The 22,415-nt window shown below is 38.4% G+C and overlaps 1 protein-coding gene across 6 annotated transcripts; it reads left to right on the forward strand.

The window, feature by feature from the left end:
• Nucleotides 1-42: 42 nt before the first annotated feature.
• ZDHHC3 (zinc finger DHHC-type palmitoyltransferase 3) lies at nucleotides 43-21,806 on the forward strand. Of its 6 annotated transcripts, none has more exons than XM_053467018.1 (9): nucleotides 56-153; nucleotides 1,881-1,923; nucleotides 2,652-2,707; nucleotides 3,434-3,763; nucleotides 7,213-7,337; nucleotides 7,999-8,095; nucleotides 10,904-10,985; nucleotides 11,774-11,904; nucleotides 18,835-21,806. In XM_053467018.1, the coding sequence occupies exons 4-9, from the start codon at nucleotides 3,461-3,463 to the stop codon at nucleotides 19,072-19,074; spliced, it is 978 nt and encodes a 325-aa protein (XP_053322993.1). In that variant the 5' UTR covers nucleotides 56-153; nucleotides 1,881-1,923; nucleotides 2,652-2,707; nucleotides 3,434-3,460; the 3' UTR covers nucleotides 19,075-21,806. The 6 variants fall into 6 exon arrangements, with proteins under 6 accessions (XP_053322997.1, XP_053322993.1, XP_053322991.1 ...); XM_053467017.1 differs by having other exon boundaries at nucleotides 97-226; XM_053467022.1 differs by lacking the exons at nucleotides 1,881-1,923; nucleotides 2,652-2,707 and having other exon boundaries at nucleotides 43-153.
• Nucleotides 21,807-22,415: the final 609 nt, after the last annotated feature.

The following is a 22,415-nucleotide window of genomic DNA, read 5'->3' on the forward strand; positions in this document are numbered from 1 at the left end:
CCGCCGGTCTTCCAGTTTGCCCACATCAGCTTCTTGCCAGTACTCGACATCATCAGTGCGCCACTATATGCTGTCTCTCTTCCTCTTTTTCGGTGTGCGGTGGTGGGTGCGGCGGAGGTAGCCTTTACCCTGCCCCTCCTCACGCCATCTCCGGTGAGTGAATAGGCAACCCCTGGTCCAATCTCCGATCTGTTCACAAGCGGAAGCAGGGAAGATATAGTTGCCTGTAAGTGTGTATGTACTAAACAGGAGACTCTGCTGTTAATACCAGTGTAGTTTCAAGGTGGTGTAAATACCAGCTTGTCGGGGGTTTGGGGCAGAGGTTTCGTGTCATTTCTGACAGTCTTGGCTACTCCCAATACTTGGGTGGCAAAGTGTGGCATGTCTTAACTTAGAGGGGTGGCCACTGGGTTGGGATTTATATATATATATGTTTTTCTGCATTACTGATACCTACAGAAGTGACTGATGCTGAGTTTCTATATAATTAACTATAAGATTAGTAATGGATATGGTATTGGTATTGTTTGCTTTGCAAATATATGTGTGTCTGTCAATAAAAATATTAATACTGTTGTAAAATGTTTAGGGATCTCATGAAACATCTGTACAGGTGTAACGATTGTCTCGTCAAATGTTAACATTGTTAATCTTATCACTGATCAAAAGTAATGTGTCATTATGTCTTGTAAATGCAGATATGTACACTAGATATACTGTACCTGGTGTTAGTAAAGTGCCCCTTTAAATCAGCCCTCCGTAGGAGAATGTATACTAAAGTACTCCGTGATTACGTTCATCAAAAATGTCGTCTGGCGATCCATGCCGCTGATTGGCTCCTTCAAGCAGCCAATCGACGTCAGGGAAGCACTCCTGTTAAATTCAATAGGAGCGCTTTCCGCGCATAGGGGGGAGGTCTGAATAGATCCCTGGCTGCAGCATTCTCTGAGTCATTGCATATGATGTCTAGAACCAATGTATCTGTATCTCAAGTCACACTTGTGTGTATACTGTGGGACCTCTGTGACCCCCCCCCTCCATTAAACTATTCCTCCACTTGTGTCAATTGCCTGGCGGAGATGACAATGTGCTGTATTATCAGAACTGAAACTTTACTCCTCGGTATTGTTCTTGTTTGCGTAGCGTCATGCGGGGAGATCTCTTACATTAACTCGACCATTTTTATGGCAGGTTATGCAGGGTCGCCACGGCCCTTATAGCAGGAGAAACTCGGCGGCTTTCTCCCTTTCTAATGCACAGTGAACTATGAGTTATTATTTATTGTTTTATATAGCGCCATCATAGTCCGTAGTGATGTACAACTGGTACACAGGGAACAACAAGCAGTATATAACATACCAATATGACTAACAGAAACAGGGGAGTAGGGCCTTGGTCAATCAGCATACAATCTAGAGGGTGAACTACAGAAGTGCCACTGTTAGGGATTGAGAAGCCACACTAGGGACTTGAATCCAATACATCTCTGAATATGCCCTATATGTATATTAAAGTAATTAAAATATATAATAAATTATGGGAGTTCACAGATATACACACGATCTTCTACCCTGCATTAGAGTCAGTTCTTCAAGTATTAGAATATAAGGAACCATCAGTGTCACGATGACATTGAAACTGACACCGTGCAGGATCCCGTTACGTTGTCTTGGATCCCTTAGACATGATCAGTGTAAGAGGGATGTCTGCTATTCAGTTTCAGCGTTCTGTCGTCTCCTTCCATAACCTTCTTGCAGAGTTCGCCATGTACATGACAAATTGCTTGACTTTCGCGTTATGGGAGGTCTCGCATTGTGTCCCAGTCCAGGTGGTACTTCATACTTTCATTGGAACTGCTTCACGTTTCTGTTTGTTTGTAGGACTGGATTTCCTTGTAGCCATGCAGCCCTTGAGCATCTATGGGTGATCAAGGTTTGTACATTTCATCCATATCTTTAAATATATTAGTCATGCTAATTACATATTTGTTTGGCATGCTAGGCAATCATACCTGCAATCTCCAGACGGGAAAAACTCCAAATAAGTGGGATGTTTACCTATTATAAAACTGAATATTTTTTAACTATTTTGAGCTTTTGGGTCAATAGTGTACAGGGACACTGTGGGAACTAATTTTTATCTATTGGGTCAATCGCGTAAAACATAGACACTTTCCGTATTGTGTTACACGGTCTGTGGAGGTCAGCATTCACAAACACTACCTGTTTTGGTATCTATGAGGGAAATCTAGAAAGGGAATGGAATTCAAGTTACGCCTGTTGGGCGGGCGAAGAGGGCTGGATTAGCTTAATGCAGGTGTAGTGAGGAAATGACTCGGTAACGTCGGAGGTTTGCAGGCAGCTTCCGGGTTTGGCAAGCAGTTTCTCCGTGCTTACTTAACTTGCGCTTTTGTGGTTTGTCCTGGCTTATCTCGTATCGTGTCCAAGGTGTGCTGTTTCATTAAGGGCACTAATGCTCCCTTTCCCTTGGTTATGGGGATTAAATCTGGCTGAACACTAGAACGTTGTCTTTGGATGGCTGTTTTTCTCGCTACCTTGGTTTCTGCTTACTGGGTTAAGAGCTTAAAACAAGTGTCTACAGAACTAAAATCACTTTAAGTCCTGAATCTTTTGTTCATTTATATGGGAAAGGAAGTCTTAGACCGTGATACTTTGTCATGATGGCATCCGTTCCAAAGAGATAAGAGGTATGTGGTGGCGTGAAGTACATGAATGAATTTTTTAAACAAAATGTTTTTGTCATGTTGCCTAAAATATGTGATTTATTCAATGTTTGCTGTAATCTTTTGCAAAGTATATCTCTCACTATGCAAAGAACAAAAATTGTAATATATATATATATATATATATATATATATATATATATATATATACACACTATGTATTTTGTACAGTAAATAATGTTTGCTGTTCTTTTATTTTAAGTTTTTTTTTTGTACGTTGCACTAAAAATATTTCAGGTCAAGCTGCTTTTGCGCATGGGGAAATCTTAGGTGTCCAGTTTTGAATGGCTGAATTTACTAATTTGTAGAGACGTTTGCATTTTCTATGGCAACAACCTATCAGGGCCTGCTTTTGTGTCACATGACAGTGTGTCCTGAGCGCAGGTTTATGAATGAAGCCCTGCATTTTCTAGGAACCTAACTTGGCTTTATTGTTCTTGCTCGTGTTTTTAAAAGAAGAGAGTTGATTTTTTTAAGATGCAGGTGCAATACTGGTTCTTTCGTACCATCTACTGATGAAATGACGGGTATTCTGCGCACGTAGATCCCCCATATTTAAGAAATTACTAATACAAACCTGTAATATTTATCGCTAGTAAGAAGTATATAGTAATATAATTTAGTTTTCAGTGAAATGTAGTTGTCCGCAGGGTTTCGGCCTTTATCTGAACTGGTGCTTGTTTCTTGCAGGGTGAAATATGGACTATAAACCTTATAATGTTGGCCCCAAGCCACCGTTACCGAGACATTGAGAGGACGGCAGAATACCTCCAGCCAGAGAAGTGCTTGCCACCACCCGTACGCGACTCCATGGATAAAGTGTGGTTCATCAAAGATGGCTGCGGCATTGCGTGTGCTGTGGTGACCTGGCTGCTCATTTTCTACGCTGACTTTGTGGTGATATTTGCTATGCTGCTGCCATCCAAGGACCTGGTATACAGCACAATCAATGGAATCATCTTTAACATCTTGGCCTTCATGGCTCTGGCGTCGCATTTTCGAGCTATGATCACCGATCCTGTAAGTATGGCCCATGTACGCGACTTTGCAACGTAAGCTCATGGACATTTTACGCACGTGTTCCCGAGCTGATGTATTGTGGGTTAATGTTATGTTTCAAAATTATGGAGGAACAATGCAAATGCAAAATACAAACGCAAGGAAATAGCATATAAAAATGTCTAGCTGGATTCTCTACATATAAACCAGCTATTACATACACGGTACAATTTATCTCTGTAATTCTATTAATGAAAATCTATAATTTGCGCTGTATACATTTATCTTCTGATATGCCTCAAAATCTCTGTCCTAATTTTTTTTTCATCACATTAGAGGGAAGATGAATTTAAAACTGAATTGTTTGTGGAACTCTGCTCAATGTCAATTTATTAATATTAAATATAACAATTTATTCTCTTTACCTGCTAATTGTTGACAGGCACTCCGACTTTACCCTAAATATTACGGCTGTGAAATCAGTATATTTAATATAAAACCCTACTGATCACATTTTAAGTAGGGAAAGCTGTTAATCCCTGTCCAGATTTCAGACTTTTACATTTTCCCTTTACATTATACGACTGTTTAATATTTTTTTGAAGGGGAATAAAGAATTGGGTTATATTATGATACATAGCAAATAGCATAAACTTCTGAATACTTGGATCTTTTATACATTTATTTAAACATCAGGGGGGAAAGGTAAATACCGGTAGTATCTGACTACATTTCCATAAACAAAAAATACATAACGTGTCGCCAGGGCAGCCCTTTGACTTCTATGCGAATCATCTGAAGAAGCAAGCCATAAAAACATCAATTTATAGTTTTTGATATATATATTATATATATATTATATATACCCAAGAGTAAGTATGCACAGTCTATATGGTTTGCTTGGCACCAAACTCCATTCTGCGTAACATGGTCTTCCAAGTGCAGAAGTGTTTTAGGCTAGAAATGCAAATTCTAGGCAGCATAGCTCTCCTCACTCCTAGTCTTTCAGTATGTCGCAAGTTCGGAGCCCTGTCATGCAGTGGATCAAAGCAACTTAAATAGCTTCAAAGTGCCTCTCTAAACTTTTTTCCCTCTTAAGAAAACGATTAAGCAAACCTTAAATTTGGAAGTCAAGTTTGCACAATCTTCACTTACAACCACCCCCCATCTTGCCTGCCTTCTCCCTGCTATTCACCGCAGAGTTCTGCAGTAGGATCTGTTATGTGGTTAGTGGTCAAATTAATGATTTTTATCATATACAACAAGCAGCCTAATCACCGCAATGGCTGCCATTTTTTTATTAAGGAGGGGGGGCATTGTGGATTTAAGAATTTGTACCATAATTACTAGATTTGTCCGAGCCAGACTACATTACATTATTATGGTAATGCATCATCCAACATATATATAATTACTTTCATTCCCCTTATTTTTGTATCTGTTTTTTTTTTTTATATATAATAAGCTGTATAAATGTATTTTTGCTGGTAAGTGTCACACACAGTCAAGACATGAACGTTGCTCATAAATCACACTCTTGATACCACTATGAGATTGGGCTTCGTTCCCTCTGGCATGCAAGTGGTTAAAGTCACCTGCCTCATCTGGTAACTGCCCCAGCCTTAATGCTCGCTAAGTGCTTCAGTGTGCGAATTTACACAAGGAGTGTCCCTAATCACAGGTAGCTCCTGGAACATTGCTTTTCAGGAATTACAGGAAAGTTTAGTTATTAACTTTTTTCTAGTGGATCAGGCGGTTTTGGCACTGGATCCAAAGTTTGCTGTAAATCTATGTTGTCTGCATTCACTATTAATAATAAAGGATCGTCTTAGCCCTTCCTGCAGATAAACACAGAATGTGAAACTAACAATCTCTAATCTTTCAGCGCCTTAGAGGAGTGCAATGCATTGCTCCGCTGTTACAGAAACTGTTAAATTATGTTAATAGAATTAAATAATTATTAACCCCTTAATGACAAAGCCAGTACATGTACGGGCTCAAAATACATTGTTTTCAATGGGTTTAGGGACCGCCCATTGTCCTTAAGGGGTTAAAATGAAATTGTTACCTAGAAAACTATTTTGGTTCAGCGTATGATTATTCTAAATATTGTGGTTCAAGCAGTGATTATTCAAAACAAATGGGTTGATTGTATTCTCAGCTGGATTCCTTGCATCATTTCATCTATCTATGATATCATAAACATGTTAACTTCCTTTTCTCTGGATCTGCAAGACTGCCCCACCCCCAGTTCTCTCTGCCCCTTAGTTGCTGATTGGTTCAGGCAGCCTTTGTATGGGTGGGGTCAAGGAGAAGGTATATAACTTCAAGATGGGAAATCGATCAGATGGTGGTATTTCTGCCACTGAGACACACTGATCCCCATCTGAATAGAAGGCTATAGGAGTTTTTAATAAATTTATGCTAAAAGTTTTAATTGTGACAATCCTCCTTTTTAACATTTTTAAAATCTCTACTTGTTTTGCATTATAAAAAGTATTATGCAATAGAAACATCATAGTCACTGCGATATGTAAATCCTAGAACTACAAGCTCTTTCTGTCTAGGTCCATTAGTGTCTATGTCCATAAAAGAGTATAGTTACTGAACTCTGCAAACTAATTAAGCATAACTCCCAAGGGTCCGGGTTTTCTCAGGATGGTCCCAATTCTTGGGCACTGTCCCTCTGCACTGCTGTCCCACCTTTTTGTAAGCCGTGGTGATAATGGGCTGATTAGAGAGATCCGTTGATGGCCTCTGACCAGCCCAGGGATCTGTAAAATCAGTAAAGGTTTGTGCTGTCACAGTCCAGATGACATTTGAATAACCCGCATGGCCTCGCACCCGCACTGCAGGGTGCCATGGGGTGACCCTGGACACCCCACCTCCAGCGGAGAATTCTTGTCATTCCAATGCATCACACATTGTCTTGTGGCTAAAATTCACATTCAATTAAAATAAATGTCATATCTCATATAGTTCATGAAGTGTTTTAACCCCTTCAGGGCTGGCGGTTTTCATAACCAAAATATTTGTTAACCCATGCAATCTTGCCTAAATTTTCTTGTATACTGTAAGTGCGTGGTGGGAACAAAGTGTGTTTTTAAAAAGAATCGTATAGTATCAAAAATGGCCCTACTATTTCTGAAAAACGGTATGCATGTGGGTACCGTAAATTAAAAAAGAGGAAAATTGTGGATCTACAAATTAAAAATGCTCAAAAGAAAGAACCTTTCCCTGGAGTGCTTATGGCGCTTGTCAAGACCTAACCAGTGTTGTGCAGTCTCACGCCTACCATGTGCCTCCAGCTCGGACCCAAGACCCCGCTGTCTGGGCTAATTTCCCTGGTGGCTTGTGAGTTCCTGAAGACTGGCCACTCTGGGGCTATAAACTACAGGTTTATGATCTACCAACAATCCCTTTAATACGTGTCTATATGTAACGCAGTTTATATCTTTTTTTTTTCTTAGGGTGCTGTTCCCAAAGGAAATGCCACTAAGGAATTTATTGAGAGCTTGCAGCTGAAGCCAGGACAGGTTGTTTACAAATGTCCAAAGTGCTGCAGCATCAAACCCGATCGAGCTCACCACTGCAGGTAAAAGTCCTTACACTTAGAACACTTCCTGATTTTCCTGATCACTAAAGAACAGTTATAGTAATTTAATGTTTCGTTTAAAGATGTCAATAGGCAATTTATGGATTTCACATGTATGGTGTAATAGATTTTAAACTTTGATCTATAGTAACATTGCATTTTGTTTGTTCAAAAGCGGAAAATCACCATAGTAACCAATAAAATGATATTCCACATTGTACCATATTTTCCCTGTTTGCCCCCCAAAAATGTATGGCTGGAGTGTCCATTTTACCGGGGCTTGTCTCCTTTTTCCCCTCTTGAGAACATGAAATGTACAAACCATATTTTTGATAATTGTGCTAAAGGCCATTCCCCTTTAACAGGACATTAGAAAAAGAAATATGTCTCCTAGTTATCTTACTAAATGTGGCTCTTTTATTAGTTGTTTGCATGCAAGGCTGATGCTTTGGTCCATCTAGCCAAAAGTCGATATATATCAAGGCAACATTTGCACCTTTACATTCTGTTATGGGCTATAGAGATGTCAAACGTGTTCTTTCTCATTAATATGGAGGCATGCTTTATCTTGCAGTTATGCATTTAAGGGAAATACAGTTGCTTGATAACATATTCCTTAGTGGAAATTCCTCAAGCTTCTAATTTGCCTTTCCACTTTTAGTGTTTGTAAGAGATGCATTCGGAAGATGGATCATCATTGCCCATGGGTGAACAACTGTGTGGGAGAGAACAATCAGAAGTTCTTTGTTTTGTTCACGGTAAGTTCTTATAATTAAACTTACATAACAGTTTAGTATATTGAATAGTGTATCGATGATTCCCACTGTATATTAGTATATGATAGACTGAGCTTTTGGTACTGCCCTAGGTCTCGACCTTAATATGCCTTTGTGTACATGTGTGTATGGAAAGATCCTATAAATAAAAAAGAGGCTGTCTTTGATTTATTAGGTTTTTAATCTATTCAGCTTAATGTATTGGGAAGATAAGTAATATGTAAAAATGCTTTTTTCTATTTAAGCACATGATTATTTACCCCCTCAAGGACCCCACGGACGTACTATTACATCGAAATAAAAGGTGTCCTGGTGACCCTTACAACTGAATTTTATATTGTATTAGCCTGGTGATCAGCATAACTGCATCGGAGCTTACAGCTCAAAAGTTAGAAAAAATTATAATAAAAAAAAGAAAATGAACATATGTATGTTTATATGCATTTTTATATAATGATAAAACGCTAGGAACATGGCTTTGATAACTAGATTCGTACTAGGTTCAAACTGACTGGCATCTAGACGGCTTACCAAAGCCCTGAAAACCTTCCCATTTGGTCTTTGAAGATCTTTTAGGAAGCTCTTCACAGGATGGGAAGTAATCGGAGAAGATTTATCAGGGAACATCTTTGATATGTGATGTTGCACCTCTGAAGGTATAGCTTAACAGTACTGTATGGTAGTAAGGAAGAGTGACAATAGGCTGCAAGGAAGATACTGATGTATGTATATGAAAAGTATGACGGAGAAAATCATTGTTTCCTAAAAATTGCTGCAAAAAAATGACCATGTGTGCTGTAGACTGACTCGATTTGACAAGCTGCATTTTTAAGCGGCCCCCCCAAATGCCTGCAAAACAATTCAGTCTGTAATGCAATTGAACTGAGCCAAGACCACAGCTGCTTTGCCAGAGCAAATTCAGTAAGAGTTTTTTAGCCAGTCTGGGGTCTTGAGATTTAAGTACCACAGAGACTTCTCCACAAAAGAGAGATTTATAAGCCAAATCATGAGAGCTGATAAGGAGGGACATCTTTCCCTTCTAAAATATCCTTCCTAAGATTAGCAAATTTGCAATCTCCTATGGCTGGAATAATTAAGGGGGACCTGATTGAGCACATACCTGACCCCATAGACCCAGAAGGTGCAAGGAGGACCTCCAGCTATAGGTCGAGATTACAAATTTGCTAATCTATCCTGGATAGCAGAGGCTACTGGTGATGTTAACATGTCCCTCATTCGAGCCATGCCTACAGAACTACAGAGAGAGGAGGAAATGAAGGTCTGGCAAACAGCAGCCAAAATCGTTATGGCTTCCTGCCTGAAGCTGAAAATGGGATGCAGGTGACATAATGGAATAGATACCTCTGTGATAGAGAACATTGACTCTTACTGAACCACACCAACACACAAACTTCTCTAAGCAAAAACTATTGATGAGGAGGGCTAAAATGTACCCTGAAGTGGCCACCAACTAGCAATGGTAGCAATAGCTGGTGAGCTAAAAACGAAAAAAAACTAGCCGTAATACAGAGTGATGTCAAAACTATGTGAGACCCAAACATAGTTGACCTGACCCGCTAAGCCAAGATGACAATGGGTACCTGAAACTGCAGTCACCCTATAATTGAAGGATATCTGAGAAACAGAGAAATGACCCACACCTGAAGGACACGTAACAACAGAAACCGAATGAAACCTCGAAGAACCTGCCCTGGGATAGAGCCGAGGTATGGGTGCCACGCAGTACGGACAAACGTTTGACATGGGACCACATTACCGTATTGGCTCGAATATAGGCCGCACTTTTTTCCCCCACTTTAAGTCTTTAAAGTGGGGGTGCGGCCTATATTCGAGGTCTAGCGCCTGACGCCCGGGACATGCGGCGCCGGGCAGGCAGCGGGGTTAGGATACAGATCCCCCGCAGCGGTGCAGGGGACCTGCATCCTACTTTCGGATGTGCTCAGATAGCCTCCCCTGCCAGCACTTTCCACGGGGGGGTGCCGGCACGGGAGGTTGTCTAAGCGCATCGTGCGGACGGTCACTGGCTGACCGTCCGCACGATGCGTTTTACCTCTGCCCCCAAGACTTACCAGAGAAGACTCTCGGGTGTCCTGCGGGTCGGCGGGGGACATCTACGCAATACGCGTATACAACTTCCGGACTAATTCATTAGCCTTAAAATATATATATATATATATATATATATATATATATATATATATATATATATATATATATATTATATATTTTAAAGATTTTTTTTTTTTAACCTATCCATGCCGAACATTGAACATGTTCTTTATGGTAAAAATAACCCTTTCCCATGAAGGGCAAGGGAAGATCGTGGAAAGAAACGTGATAATGTGATCCACTTGAGTTGGTGTTTTGCTGACAGAGATCAAATAAATAAAGCAGTTCTATGCCATTTTCTGTTTACATTTGCATTGTTTAAAAACTAGCTATATATATTTAAATTTCAGTTTGGTTTTAGGTTTTCCTTATTTTGGATTTGTGCATAAGATGTCATTGTAAAGTACATGGTTCAGTTTGTTTTCAAGTCACCTGTTAAGGTTACCGGAACCAGCAACTCATTTCACAGCCAAATAAGCCAAGCAAATTAGCTACTAAAATGCATTCTTCTTGGGATTTTCCCGCCCACAAAACAAACATCTTACATTTAGCTAAACCTGTTGGAATTTTGTCAATAACTGAACTTCTCTCATCAATTTCATGAAATTGCCTTACTGGATAAATAGCGTTTATACACATATACACTTTTTTCCCCCCCAGATGTACATAGCACTCATTTCCTTGCATGCCCTGATTATGGTGGGTGTTCATTTCCTGTACTGCTTTGAAGAAGATTGGACAAGTAAGTAGCCTTTTAACCAATGCAAGGTTGGTCATCAGGTATCTCCCCAAGATGTTGACAGATGGGAACTCAAGTTAATCAGCATTCAGTTTAGGCATGTAGTTGTTCAGAATAACGAGGGTTGGGGAGCTAACTGAGGGCTTCCCCCAAATTCTTTGGTTTGTAGTATTCTAGTATTGTGCTAGTTTTGATACTATATATTATAATCTGCATGGAAACTGTTGCTTTTTTCCGATATTAGCTTCCTTGTAATAAATAGTCCCTTCGCAGATCAGTCATTTCCCCCAGAGTCTACATTTTGCTATTCAGTGCTCTAAATATCGGTCTTAGTCTCAGTCCTAGTTTTATCATAGCCTTTAAATGTATGTATTGTAAGAAGCAGTGCATCAATTGTTGGTGCCATTTAAATAAGTTTTTTTTTTTTGTTTTGTTTTGTTTTTTTGCTTGAAATGCAGTTACATGTGTTTTTGTTTTTTTTTTTATATTATTATTTCCAATCAATATGGTAATTACTATCATTATCTTACCCCTTTCCTGTTAAGTTTGTGGTTGATATTAATTGGTTCAGATAGCCTTTGTAAGGGTAGGTGAGGCAAAAACCTAAGGAAAGGAATTTGGTAATGGATAACCCTGCTACCTTGAGTCACCCAAGGATCAATGGGGTGACCTATTAAAATAAATATTGGCAAAATGTGTTACACTAATTTAATAACCAGGAGTAGCGTATAGGTAGATAACAGTTATGTGTAGTTGATATTTAATCCGTGCTTGTCTCCTTTGTTCTTTAGAATGTAGTTCCTTTTCACCACCGACCACAGTTATCTTGCTCATCCTTCTTTGTTTTGAGGGGCTGCTTTTCCTCATCTTCACTGCAGTGATGTTTGGAACACAGGTACACTCCATCTGCACTGATGAGACGGTGAGTTTTTGTGGTTACTATCTGGAGACCTTGGGTCACCTCACCTTACAAGCTGAAGCATCTGTTTATTTTGATTGCGGCTGTTCCAGGTGCTATGCAAGTTACTGCATTTAGACATGTCATATTGTATTAAGATGTTCCCATACATTTTCTTTCCAATCTTTGATTGATTTTCAGATCAATACCTATGAAACCAAGCAAAAAAAACGCAATATCATAAGTTTGGGTCTTGGCAGGCTTGAATACATAGAAGTTAACAAATGTATTATTGATGAACTCCACAAATGATTTAATGGATTTTGTCAAGGGGATCCATAAAGCAGGTTTAGACTGTGTCGCTGTTCATGTTTTTCTGCAGTCTCAGTTGTGTTTTCGTCAGAAAAGCTGTTCTCTTCCTTATTGGAACACCATATGTCTTGGCAGATATGTCTTTTGAATGTTCATGTGTACAAGCATTGGTCGTGCTCCAAGTGTACGTCCCCCTTGCAAATGGGTTTAGCACCCAACCCACCAGCAGTTTGCTTATTGCCAAGGCTAGGTAGGCTGTGAGAAATTCAGGCTTTCTCAGGGAAGGCTCTGGTGCCGCATCTACATTTTCCTGATTGATACAGTTGGCAGTGACCTTACTGTGTAGTTACAGTTTGCTCCCTTTAAAAATTTTTTAGTTTTTGGTGTTTATTGAAAAATGGACATTCTATAAATGTTAGATGTTGCAGAACTGTTACTGTACCAAACCAAAAAGATGAATGAATAGTTTTCACGTTGTAAAAAGTTGCAAATGCTTTGACTCTTGACAGTAACATGTGCTATGTTTTAATCTCAGAGGCTTTCTGTATTCTTTTTTTAATATTAAAAAAAACTAACATTTCATTCTCTATCTGTTTTTAATTCTATGCTCAAATCTGTTTTGCTTAATATCTATGTGATAAACTCATTTGTGGTGTTGGTGGAATAGACTTGGCATTATGTCATACAATATTTATTCTGGATGGGTAAGCAACATTAAGATCTTCTCACTAGCCCTGACATTTAAAGTAATTGGCGCTCCCAAAAAATCCCTCTGTCCCAGAGCTTCCAGAATGCGAGTTACAGCAGGACAATGCAAATATTTGACTTGATCGCCAACATAAGCGGCTATTCTATTGTCCTGTGCTCTCGGTAAAAATGAGGCAACCCTCTTGACCATAAGTTTCTGATTTTTCATTTCCAGGGAATAGAACAGTTGAAAAAGGAAGAGAGAAGATGGGCTAAAAAAACGAAATGGATGAATCTCAAAGCAGTATTTGGCCATCCGTTCTCTATAGCTTGGCTTAGCCCATTCGCCACGCCAGACAAGGGAAAAGCAGACCCATACCAATATGTGGTCTGAGGATTTCTTTGCCAACATTGTCCACACGAAAAAGATAGAACTATCCCCCTAAAATCACTGCAGTAACACCTATTACCAGCATGACATTGAATGTTTTCATAAAAATAAGACTATACATTTCTTTTTTTTATATGGCTGAAAGTAACTGGTGAAGACATCTGCCCGCCAACATCACACAGTTCTGTTTTTTCCCCCTGTAATTTTCAGGGTTCTTCACATCTCTGCTTTCTGTATGACCTCAAAAACTACACTTGTGATTCTCCTATGCCTCTGCTGCTTCTGGCTCATGTAACATACCTCGCTTCTGAGTACAGCTGAGATCCTCTTCCATTGCTAACAGTGCCAACTGATAACAGGCTTCAAATGTCACTCATGGGGCATATTTTCTCCTTGGACATTTGACCTGCGACTACCACCACCTGGAAAAAACTTGGTGCAGGGAGAAAGACCTGTTTAAAATGGGGCTTAGCGTTCTGTAGAATTGGCAGTATTGATGATACAGGCCCTATGTCCGTGGTTAGGATCTAATATATTAGCATACAACCTTTGCTTTAATCTAGGTTTAGACAACCAGAATCTAAACTTAAAGCCACCTTCCTGATCATAAATTACTGCATGGTTGTCTTGTCAAATATTTTGTAATTGATGTTGAAGTAACGTAATATTTTATAATGGTAGCAATTTGTACGATGTAACATATCCCTACATGGGATTTACTTAATGCAGTTTATAATCTGTACTGTTGTTAAGTGTCCACTAGTTCCAAGCAACCACCCTGGGTTGGAAACGCATTAAGAGGAGTATGGTTTAGTGTACAGAAGGTTGGACAAGACTGGAATTTGCACAATGATGTTGTACATGACTTTAACCAACTGTGTGCTGGATATACGTAATAGTAATATGATTATGCTGTTAATTTGTGGTCCATCCACTTGGACTCTTGCAAGACTAGTTGCTACAAGATGTAAAATTTTAGTTGGGTAAGGTTTTTTACTCATATGCAGCTGAACTTTAGTTCTGAGTTGAAATAATCGCATATCGCAGTCACGTTTTGGAAGAGAGCAGGGCACATATCTATGCATATGGTTGTCATTTGCTACTGAAATGCAGAGTTTCATTTTGAATATTTCAGTGTCGCATTTGTTTGAACTCTACAGTAATCGTTACTTCCGTATGCATGTGGGGGTTTGTGGCAACCTTTTGTGTATGTTCGATGGGATTTAAGAGTTTGAATTCCAGTGTTCATATGATGTTATGTTCATTGGAAATAAAGGTGCAGTATTGTATCTATAAGTACCGAAAAACCACACATCCAATTAAAGGGACTTTATATTTTGCTGATATCACAGTGGCCAATGACTGTCCCTGTGGCTTGTTCACTATTCACACTGAGGTTTCAACTCACTGACTTTACAATGCGTTATAAAGGATCAACTCCAGTGTGCTGTTGGTCATGTGTAATGCATAGTTAAATCGCTGACTGAACTGATGCAGGACCCCTTCTTCAAACAGGTTCATCAGGGATGCCCCTTTCATAATGCAGTTGATGACTTTAAAACTGCAGCTCTCCTGCAAAATGCCTTTTTGGCAAATAAACCACTATGCTGGAGTTGGAAGGAAAGTAGATCTGTAAATGTTGCTAAACAACATCACCTTAGGCAGTAGCTGAAGCTGGGAGTATTTAATGAGTGATGTAGTCAAGCTGTAATCTTTGCCTGGTCTATAATGGTCATGGAAAAATGACCATTGGGTATGATGTCGCTGAATGCTATCTCAATAAGGTATTAAACTGCTTATGTTGAGTAGTCAAGGAGTCTGCCTGCCTAGAATTATGTCAACAGTTAAGGTAGACCAGCCATGTTTCCATATTCTACATTTTAAAGTACAGTATATAGTAATTGCAGAGAAATTTAATAAGCAGGATAAATTCTCATCTGCTTGCCCGTGTGAGTAACCACCTTAAGTACCTGCCTTGATGCTTTTCGTTATTACTGTGTCCCATTAAGCTTCCCCGAATCCTGATTGTTTCTCATTACTGTGGAAGGAGTTTAAGGGAGGACAAAGAGATGAATAATTCTGGTGCAAGGCCTGAAGAGTGGTTTAATCTCCACCAATCTCAATGGAACGGTTCAATCAGCAGGAACATTCCATTGGTTATTATAGCGAGAAAACTGTTTTCACACTTTGCAACAGAATCAGAAAGTATATATAAAAAAAATACATATCCCGTTGTTACAAGATAATTTTGAAACAAAATACACTAATTCTAGCAGGATTCTGATTTAGAAAATTGTAAATGACTCCAAAAGCAATGGGGGAAAATGCTATTAAATGCATATCCTGCTTTATCGTTTGAGTGACCTAGATGGTGTCCAAATCAACACATTATTCTGTTGAACTCTTTCATTGTTTGAGTGTAGCTCGTGTCATACGTTAGTCGTGCATTACGCACACAGTTTCTTTTAAATGCCAAAGTATACTGCGCATCTTAAAATGTATGGAACATCACAGGATTTTTTTTTATATTGTCGGTATAATATCAATATACATATATAGTCTAAAGAAAAAGAGAACATTCCATTCATAAACCGCTTTGCAGAATATTTTTTTATTCTATTTTGACAACAAATTTATCATATAATTTTTTTTTCTATAGTTTCAAATTTTAGGACGTAATATTGATTTGATCAGGGGATAAATTATTTGAAAAAAAAAGAAAAACGTGCTGATGAGTGATTTTGTTAAAAGGAGCACTTCAGCCCTTTTTTCCATTTTAATATTGGAGTCCGATTTGCATGAATTTCAGTACATTTTTACTACATGCAGACCAGTGCATGCATTTAGTTACTAGAGCTGGAAAATCCTATGACTTTCCCCAGACGCTCAGTAGATCAGTGGAAAAAGGGCAGCTAACCATATGTATTCTATATTGATCAGACCTGTACCGGGCATCTGGAACACCGGGCAGATACCAGATGGGCTGCTTGCCGATTACCCAGTCTACCACTCCAGCACCAGATTGAGCATGGATATGCCCAGCCACCCACTAGGTCAGAATAAAAAGTAACGCCCGTATTTTATGTTATTAGCCATAAAGTGTCGAGCCGCCTCATCTACCAATCCGGCCCTGATCTGGACAATGATGTTTTGCTAGCGTACAGCGTAGCTGCTGCTTGTTACTTCTATTGTGCTACTGAGCGTGTGGAAAGTGTTTGCATGTTAAGGCTTCTAGTTTCAGTAGAGGCAGCTAGGGGAGGAGTGCATGTTCTGTCTCCAATAACTAAACATATGCAACAGTTTGCATGCAGAAGGATGCATTGAAGCTCATGCAAAGTGGACCATAAAGAAGCATTACAAAATAAAGATAATTGTGGGTACCAGACTGTTCCTTTTTGAAGTAGTTCTGAGAATAAAATTAAATCAACAGTTCATAACTGTCTGCCTATATATATTGTATTAACATTTTAACCTTCTATATGGCAATTTTAAAAATATGTAAAAAAAACTAAATTTGCACTTAGGTCTTCTATTTTTTCTGCTGAGATGATGCAATCCCAGCATGAAACTCACCAACTCTCTTTCTGATTGGCTGCCTCATAAAATATGGAGTTTCAAGACCGGTTGAATGTATTTACTTATGTACCGTAATATTAAATGTTAATACAACATATAGACAGCTATGTTATTGTTGGATGTATTTTTGGTGACGGCCTCATTAAAACTTGAATAAACATCTCATGGAAATTATGTTCAATGTACAAAGAATGCTTCCTGTTTTATGCTGGAATGTGAAAATACACCCATATCTTACTAGCTCTGTATAGTAAATGCATCCATACTGGAACAAAATGCAATAAAACTTTTTTCAAGTACTATAATAAATTGTATGAAAAATATGTTGCCTTAAAATTTGCTTTATTGATGTATACTTAAGTAAAATTTTGCTTCTCACTAGAAAATCAATTTGTACAAAAATAAAGTAATTTCATTCTAATGGTATGGTATGAAAAATCACAATAAGAGCAAGTAGAACATGGCAAACAAATCCCCAACCAAGAGGGCATGTGAAAAATAATGGAGCTAAATTGATAATGAGGTGTTTGTGCTGATATGCTGTGTTTTGGTTTTCGCCAAACATCTCCAGTTTGGACATTGTTCCAGAAGTCTTGTGATTAGTTCAGATGCAACTTTGCAAACGTAAGCCATGCTGCCATGTTTTTTTTAGAGAGAAGATGCTAACTCTTCCCAGATTGATGGGCAGCAGCAATTGCTTCTCTGAGGTCTTTCCTCCTTGGATGCTCCAGACCAGCAAACTGCTAAAACTTAGGCTTTGATAGAGGTGGTCACACTTGCTGATCAATTAATCAAGGGCATTTGATTAGCAGCACCTGTCTGCTGCCTAGCATCTTAATTTCTATGGACGCAGCATGGGTGTGTTTTGTTTTTTACACATAGCTTCTCAATTTTGGCTTTATTTTTGTTGAATTCAAGTCATGACACGGTTTAATATGTTCTTTGTCGTTCATTTGAGGTTGTATTTACCTCATTTTTAGACATGTTAAGAAACAGATGATTGTTCTGTATGTATGTAATATATAATGCTGAAACAGAGGCACCCATCTAGACCAGTAGTGGGGGAACACCATAAATTCAAAGCAAAGGTAAGGAGGTGCTCAAAAGTGAGATGTACTTTTATAGAAAAATGAGTAATGCATACTGTCCACTGCCATACACTCCTACCCAGCAAATATTTTAAACTTCTAAAAATGGATTTCACCTTAGTATGGAGGTATGGTAATAGTAGTTGGTGTGAGGAGCAGAAGAGGGAGGTAAGGAGAATAATTCATGGGGAGACTGAATGGACTAAGGGAGCAAGAAAGATAAAAGTAGTTCATAGGAAGGAAAAAGAGAAGAATAATATTGAGAAAAGTGAAAAAGGGAGATATTAAATCGCAGAAAGCGGTGACTTGTCAGGATAAATATTTATGATGTAGGAATATGAGACACATGGACAAAAAATGGGCAATAGAGTAAACAAATCTGAAGAAAAGAATTGAAAATTAACTGTTAATTCTGAGAGGCTATATAAATGTTAGTTTCTATTATTCTAAAAGCAAACCGTTACAGTATGTAACTTAAAATAGGGGCCATCGTTGCCACCTTCCTCGTAATAAAAGCTGGGTTAAGATGGGTAGCTCTGGTTCCCAGAGTAAAAGTACTCCTCTGGGGACAAAGGGTCTCCTAAATAACAGTACCACCAGTCAGGTGCAAGAGAGCACACTTTATTGCGACTGGGTATAGTTTATGTATCCACTTTTTCCCTGGGAAGGGTAAATTTACACAAAAAAATGTACATATACAGGGCACCGGAAAGGATTCACAGAGCACAATAGCAAGGGATTATGCAGCCAAACCTAGACTAGTCTCATCACACGTCCATCCTTGGTTTTGTGTGGAAATGACAATAAATTTGTACAATACTTGTGCTTCAATTATACTGAAGTACTACATGTTTTACACATATTTATTTCCCTTATGCATTTTTCCTTTTTGTCCTTTAGGGCATTGAACGGCTGAAGAAAGAAAATCATACGTGGGAGAAAACTAGCAGCTGGGATGGGCTCAAACAAGCATTTGGAGGCAGCTTCTCACCAAGCTGGTTCAGTCCCTTCTCACGTACTCTGTACCAGAAGGTGCCTTCAGACATCGAGTCTGCCTCATCAGAAGAAAACAAAATATATGTCACAGGGCGCTTAGTAGGACATGTGGAGGTTATTGAGGTGGGCAATGAAGAGGAATAGACAACAAAGAACTTAAAACTGGGTAATGGCAATAATAATATTTTTTAACTGGAATTATATTGTGTGATAGTAATAATTTAAACTGGAAAGAGGCTCTAATAGCTGCATTTAATATCTTTGTCTTTTAGAAGTACCTGAAATAGTATTTAATCCTAAAACATTTCCATGAGTGAGTTGGCTCTCATCATCTCGTTCTTTTAGTTAATTGCAATGTACACATACTTTTAGACACTATGATGGTATTGTAAGTATTGTGCGGATAGGTAAATGATAACCAATGTATAAACTGGACATCATTACTTTCATAAAATATATAGTCTGTCCTGTCACTGACGTTGGGAACTCCAGGTCTGACCCTGTGGGAATCACACATGATTACTAAGACTCTGGGAAAGCATTAGTGGGGGATAGTAAGTAGTATTTAGTTTTACCCACTTGTTACCCCCTTTCCCAACTACTAGGGCCAGCCCTGCAGTTGCATGGGGCATGAATGGAAGAGCTTCAAGTGACCAGCCCGAGAATCACACAGATGTGATTTGGACACATGCCACAAGTTATATTTAAATGAAATGTATTAAAATATCACTGGGGCAGCCATATTATTTTTTCAGCGGGCAACAGCTGGGATGGATCATGTTCTTTGATCAAAGTAGCAATAAATCTCTGATTCAGTAATGTAGCTGGGATGTCAGTTTAGAACAATGTCTCCCGGGGGGAAAATATCTCTTAATCATATAGTTTTTCTTAAATCATCAAAAGATTATAATTTTACTGAGAAAAGGGTACCAGGAAGAAGTTCATCTTTAAAGTATTAGTTTTCTTAGGGGGGGGGCTTTGTTACAGTGAGGTGTATGATACTGGCTCCTCAAACATGAATGCATATTTGCCCATTGAAGTCCCCCTTTTAGAAATCAAATTATTTCTATAAAGAAAGAAAGCTTCTGCAATGTATGTTTGTGCCTAATATGACCATAGTGGTCTGGATTTGTGAATTAGCTGGGCAGTTCCCAACAAATTGGTTTATGTAATGAAAGGTTTTCTAATTATAAGGATTTTTGGCAGCTATGGCTACGCAGTCCCCAAACTGGACACTGCACTTGGGGACAAAAAGCTCCAAATAATGTGGTCAGGCCATGATTTGCACTACCTTTCTCCACCCATCTCTGTTCAACAACAGTATTTGTGTTAATTGAATTGTGCCTTGGACACACACACAAAAAAAAAATACTTATAAATGAACCGTTAACCTTTACCGTTTTATTACTGGACACCATTTTCTTTTTCACTAAGTGCCTGTATTAGCTTTATGCACTTAGATTCTAACTCTATGACTAAGTACCTGCCATCAGAACCTGTCACTGAACCGTGACCATAAAAATACATACCCTTAGTACTATTGAGATGCATTTCTCGTTTACCCACAGACACAGCAACATATAAGTATTTCTGTGAAGTTCCCATGGTGGACGACCTGGATGCCCCTCTTCTTCTCCTTATATGAGGCAGGGCCTAGCCCCAGTAAGACTATGAAGGGGTCGAAGGGGTCAGAGTGGGTAGAGGCAGGGTAAATAGTGGTTGTGACCCAACCCAGCTTCCCTGCCCCCTGGGAAGCAGTGTTTAACCCAGAGACTCCTGGAAATAAGCACTGTGCTTTCATGTTGGGGTGTGTGGAATACAAAACATGTTTCAGTAGGTGAACTGAATATATAAAACAATTACACAATATAAACCCAAATTATTTTTCTTGCTGGTACTATCTTTTTAATGAACGCTAAAAATTAAATTATATATTTTTACTTTCTGTTGGGACACTAAAATGCTACTTCCAGGGGTTTAACAGGTTAATGTTTTTTTTTCTTTCTTGAGTTAATTTTTAAAATATTAAATTACAAGTAATGTCTTTATAAGATATACTGTATAAATGATAATAATAGTTGACTTTAAGGTTATAATTGCTACTCATGGAACTAATAATTATGCAGAAACATCCAAACATAATGATTTCTCCTTGTCTTTGCCACTTTGCCATAGATATGTGCCGGTTTTCCTTTGGTAAATGTAACCATGTGCTTCTCTTTCTCTGTTCAACAACTGAGCTAATATACAAATGAAGAATAATGTTTTTACTCTCATTAAAACAAAGTTTTCAAAAGTTATAAAATACAATAAATTGCACAAGACAAGAAATGTGTTATGTTAACCATGAGGATAATTATTTAAATATATGTTGTTGTTATTGTGTATAGCTGTATTGTCACTTGACACTAGTTATCTGGTTAGACATCTCAAATGTATTAAACGGCAACTAAAGCCAGAAGACCTCACCGGGAAAACTTACAGGGGCTTTGTCATTATCATTATCCATGGATGGCCTACAGAGACCCCTCACTGTTTCTAAACTTGGCTAGGAAAAGGGTTACGGGAGCTCTAGTTTAACAAGCACATTTGGCCACCTCATGCCATAAGTGTTCTAGAGCGAACTGTTTGACTCTTGAGTTTGATTGACCTACAGGCATAACTGAGAAATGACAAGAAATATTCAATGTTTTAACAGGATTTTTTTTATTTTCCAGCTTATGATTCTTATTGATTTCATAAAATATATTCTATTTTTCCATATTATAATAAATCTTTAACTTCGATTAAAACCAAAAATTCACTGTGTATGCTGTATGATTTTTTCGTTTATGAAAAGAAATGACATTAATAAAATATCGATTTACAAATAATAATTTGTTGATTTTTAAATGATGCAGAGAGAATCAAATATTTTCCAATATTTTGTCCCGAAATAAAATGTTGACTATAAAAGAAAAAACAACCTTTACATAAAATATATTCCTTTTTGCTTTTTGCATACCCTTATGTCTTTAACTCCAGTAAAATGAGTACTTATGTATGCTTTCTGTAGATGTTAATTGAACTAGCAAGCTGACGTGAAATACTACCATGTATGTTCAGGGACTGTTTGATGCTACAGTTGATGGGGGGGGGGTGTGCTTGTAACACCAATAACAGTGTAATTGTCCAACAATATCATAGGCATTTATTGACTTACATGCAGTAAAATGCAACACAATGTTGCTGTTACAGTAAAGGATGCACTTTTGACACTCCTAAAAGGTGTTATATTCAAAACAGAGCTAAGGCAGATATATGGATAGCCAAACATCACCGGCAAACAAAAATCTTGAAAACGATAAAATCTGTTTTTGACCTTAATGGTACACCTTCAGATGTAAATGCTCTAATATACTATCCAATAAATATGGTGTGTGAATGCGTTTGTTAGTGTATGGTGGTAGCATGTGTATGCATTAGCATAACGTATAGTGTTAGGA

The sequence above is a fragment of the Spea bombifrons genome, chromosome 5 (genome assembly GCF_027358695.1).
Source record: "Spea bombifrons isolate aSpeBom1 chromosome 5, aSpeBom1.2.pri, whole genome shotgun sequence".
NCBI classification, from domain to species: Eukaryota; Metazoa; Chordata; class Amphibia; order Anura; family Pelobatidae; genus Spea; species Spea bombifrons.